Source organism: Ixodes scapularis, unplaced genomic scaffold, assembly GCF_016920785.2.
Source record: "Ixodes scapularis isolate PalLabHiFi unplaced genomic scaffold, ASM1692078v2 PGA_scaffold1__304_contigs__length_218370807, whole genome shotgun sequence".
NCBI lineage: Eukaryota > Metazoa > Arthropoda > Arachnida > Ixodida > Ixodidae > Ixodes > Ixodes scapularis.
The window spans coordinates 73278952-73282574 of NW_024609846.1; the positions used below are offsets into that span (position 1 = coordinate 73278952).

The 3623-nt window shown below is 43.6% G+C and overlaps 1 protein-coding gene across 1 annotated transcript; it reads right to left on the minus strand.

Annotated features, from left to right (window-relative positions):
- Window positions 1–522: 522 nt before the first annotated feature.
- On the minus strand, window positions 523–2719 carry LOC115314118 (cuticle protein 16.5-like). The gene is made up of 3 exons (XM_029973174.4): window positions 2635–2719; window positions 733–1576; window positions 523–634 (listed from the first exon to the last, which is right to left on the minus strand). Coding segments are annotated over exons 1-3 (855 nt in total). The 5' UTR covers window positions 2644–2719; the 3' UTR covers window positions 523–632.
- Window positions 2720–3623: the final 904 nt, after the last annotated feature.

Below are 3623 nucleotides of genomic sequence, written 5' to 3' on the forward strand. Positions count from 1 at the left end.
CGACCTCCTTTCCTCCCCTCCCCCCTTCTTATGTTGAAAAAGTTAACAAGAAATAGACGTTGTGTCGAGTCCTGAGTATCTGGTCATAGCTCCGAAGCCAGTAAGACTGAGTCATCAGGCAACAATCGCACCGAAGGATGAATTATGCAGCTTCAAACCCGATTGTAATATCTGCGCAGTGCTCTTCTGCATCTCTAAGTTTCTATAGCTAGCCACTTAGGTGCATGTAAGTTGTTTGAGTGTTTTAAATCGGGTGTCTTCCATTTAGAAACACATTCCATCTTAACCTTCGCTAACGGTTCTTATTTCCTAAATATTATAGGACATCATAGATTTCAGGGAAAAATAGAAACCTGATAAGATTATAGGTCAAGCTTTGGGAGATCTAAAATATGATTGCGTGATCTTTCATGAAGCATACCTGTATTTTTAACAGTATCGTTTTTCTAAGGCAGTATGTGCCAATGCCATGTTGATTGCTCAAGAGGACGTACGAAGCTTGCAAAGAATGTTTTGTAAAACTGGCGAGGTTCAACATCTTTATTGCCCGCTTTGCGAGAGTTGGCAGTGAACACGTTGAATCTTCATGTAATCCTAGTGGCAGATGTCCACGGTGGAAATTCTTTGCAGATTTCTGTAAAATAGGCAGGAGAAACAAATCATTATCATGACGCTATCTTCTATTTAAAAGAAACAGGTCAATATCACATAAAGACATGACTATGAACTTACACTTCTTCTTGCGGAGGAGGGTGGTGTAATCACCATAGGTGCCGAGGCCATAGCCATAGTTCAGACCGTAGCTGCTGAGCCCGTGTCCGTAACCGAAGTGGCCGGCACCGTAGCCGAGGGAGCCGACGCCGTATCCATAGACTGGAGCGGAATGGGCGTAGGAAGCCACAGCTGGAACAGTCTGGTAGGCCTGGTAGCTGGCGACAGCCGGAGCAGCATGAACGGTGGACACCCTAGTCACGGCAGGAGCAGCGGCATACGTAGCGACGGCTGGAGCAGTCTGGTAGGCAGCGACCCTGGTGACAGCTGGGGCGGAGGCGTATGTGGCGACAGCTGGAGCAGCGGCATAGGTAGCGACGGCTGGAGCAGTCTGATAGGCAGCAACCCTGGTGACGGCTGGTGCGGCGGCGTAGGTGGTGACAGCTGGAGCAGCGGCATACGTAGAGATGGCTGGTACGGTCTGGTAGGTAGCGACCTTGGTCACAGCTGGGACGGCGGCGTAGGTGGCGACAACTGGAGCAGCGGCGTAGGAAGCGACAGCTGGAGCAACCCGGTAGGAGGTGGCAACAGTGCGGCTAACGGCTGGGGCAGCCACAGCATAGCTAGCTGGGGCAGCGACGCTGTAGCCAGTCAGACCAGAGTAGCCAAAGCCGTTGCTAAGTGCAACAGCGTGACCGTAGCCAAGACCATGGCCATATCCGAGGCCGGAGTAACCAAGGCCATTGTAACCAAGGCCGGAATAGCCGAGGCTGCCGTAGCCGAGGCCATGGCCGTAACCAACACCACCCTGGACGTAACCAGCGATCGCACTGCTGGCCAGGGCCAGGAGAAGACACGCAAGGAACTGCACAAAAAGTTGGGAGTAAACATTTTAATTATAAATGTATTGTGAATTTAAAAAAAAAACGACAAAACTACGATGCCTGCTAAAATAGTAGGTCAGTTTGGTTAACGCAGAAATCGTTAATAATAAAAAGGTAGTACCTCTAATATAATATCAGGAATAAATAAATGTTTAAATAAAAAAAAGACCAAAGGCTAAAATTTCATGTTGTGCTAATGTGAACCACTACTTGCAATCTCTACTTGACTACATGTATTTTAACGCGGCGTATATATCATGCTGAAATATGTTATCATAAAATGTACCACGGGAACGCCTAAAAAAAATTCTCGCATCCTAACTTTTCATTTCGGCACTACGATATGAGATTTTTAAACCAATATATTAAAGTAAGTGCCAGGGTACAAAACATCGCATGAAAGCTCGTATTTGTGAAATCAGGTAGATGCATCAAACCTCCATGTCCTTTGTACATTTTGGATGCATATCAACCCCATGCATATATATACTACAAACTTAGAGGTGCGCTTCTCACTTTTTTTATAAAATAAGATTCCACTATTTGGCCACACGCTTAAGATTTTTGATTGCATTATCTCCAAATAACACCATCAAATATATATTATCAAGTATTTTGTTACTTCATAAATATTCACAATCACTTATTCTCTAAGCAAGCGATTATTGACGACGCAACCCACAAACGCCACCCAGTTTCGATGCCAAACTCAAAATTTCACAAATCAATCAACAAACGGCAAGATTTAAATATCCTTGAGGCAGCAGTAGTAAACTCAACGGCTGTGTTTATACGTTTTCATTCTACCAATAACAATTAAATAAAATGAAATCTTTCAGCCACTAAAATCGAGACGTTAGAAGTTAGTTAGAAGTTAACAAAATATCAAGCAAGGTGGACATCCATGTCTAAATGCTTTTAGCTGACGTAGATATTATAGACACAAACAATATAGGCCATTCCAAATGTATACAAAGACGGCTCGGGAGATAAGATAAACGAGATTCAAAATGCGGTATCGAAAAAAAGGTGCACTCACTCCCGTCATGATGTAGGTATACAGAAGAGTTCAACTGCGAAGCTCAGTGGAAACTCTGGAGCTTATATACAAAAGAGGCAAGCATGAGAAATCGATATGTTTTCAATAAGAAAGCACAGAAGAACAAAAAACAACAAAAGGAAAAGCAACCGTATTCAGTGTTTCGTGTTAGCTAACCCTACCTAAAGTGAATTACTTTTTCTTTTTTGCTCGGATATGAAACACGTATACACACGGATTCGAATAAGCCCGATAAAAGTAAAAACGGTTTACCAATACTACAAAATACTGGTTTGAATAATGCCGATTTATTTGACACCGCACTTCTGTCGTAATGTGCGGGATTTGCCACATTTCGAATTCTGTCATTCCACAATCCTGATTACCGATGCAGCGTGTGCTTCTTTACACATATGAGAATTCTGTCCTGTGGGTACATCGATTTGCGTTAGTCGATATGACGCGTTCAATATGACATGCGCGTTGTCGACAGCCAGTTATTTAACACGAAAATGGCGTAGAGTCGTTCGGTGATTATTGTGGGTGGATGCTGCTCGCAGGAGTACCACCCTTATGCATGCATGGGAGAACCAAACATGTCTTGGTCAAACGGTGCACGTGTCTTTTACTGGTGAAAGGCGCTGAAATAAGTGTACTGCATAATGTAAGTGTCATATTATGTTATGCGACGAACCAAGCATTGATTTACAATTCTGGCTAACACAAAAACCCTGGACGGGTTTAAATTTAAACGTCTTCATGTCGCTTACTGTGCTTATCTGTAATCATTGAAACTCTTGTTCTTTATTAGATGCACCCGAATATTGAAGGAACTCGAAGATTACCACGCCAAAACTAGATGCTATACTCTGTTCTTCACAAAGTTTAAGGTCTATCGTCACGGCACTCGTGGTTTTTACACGTTTGCAGTCACCGGCTAAACCACTCACCCACAGCGAATGCACCTTGGCGACAAATGACACTAGCTG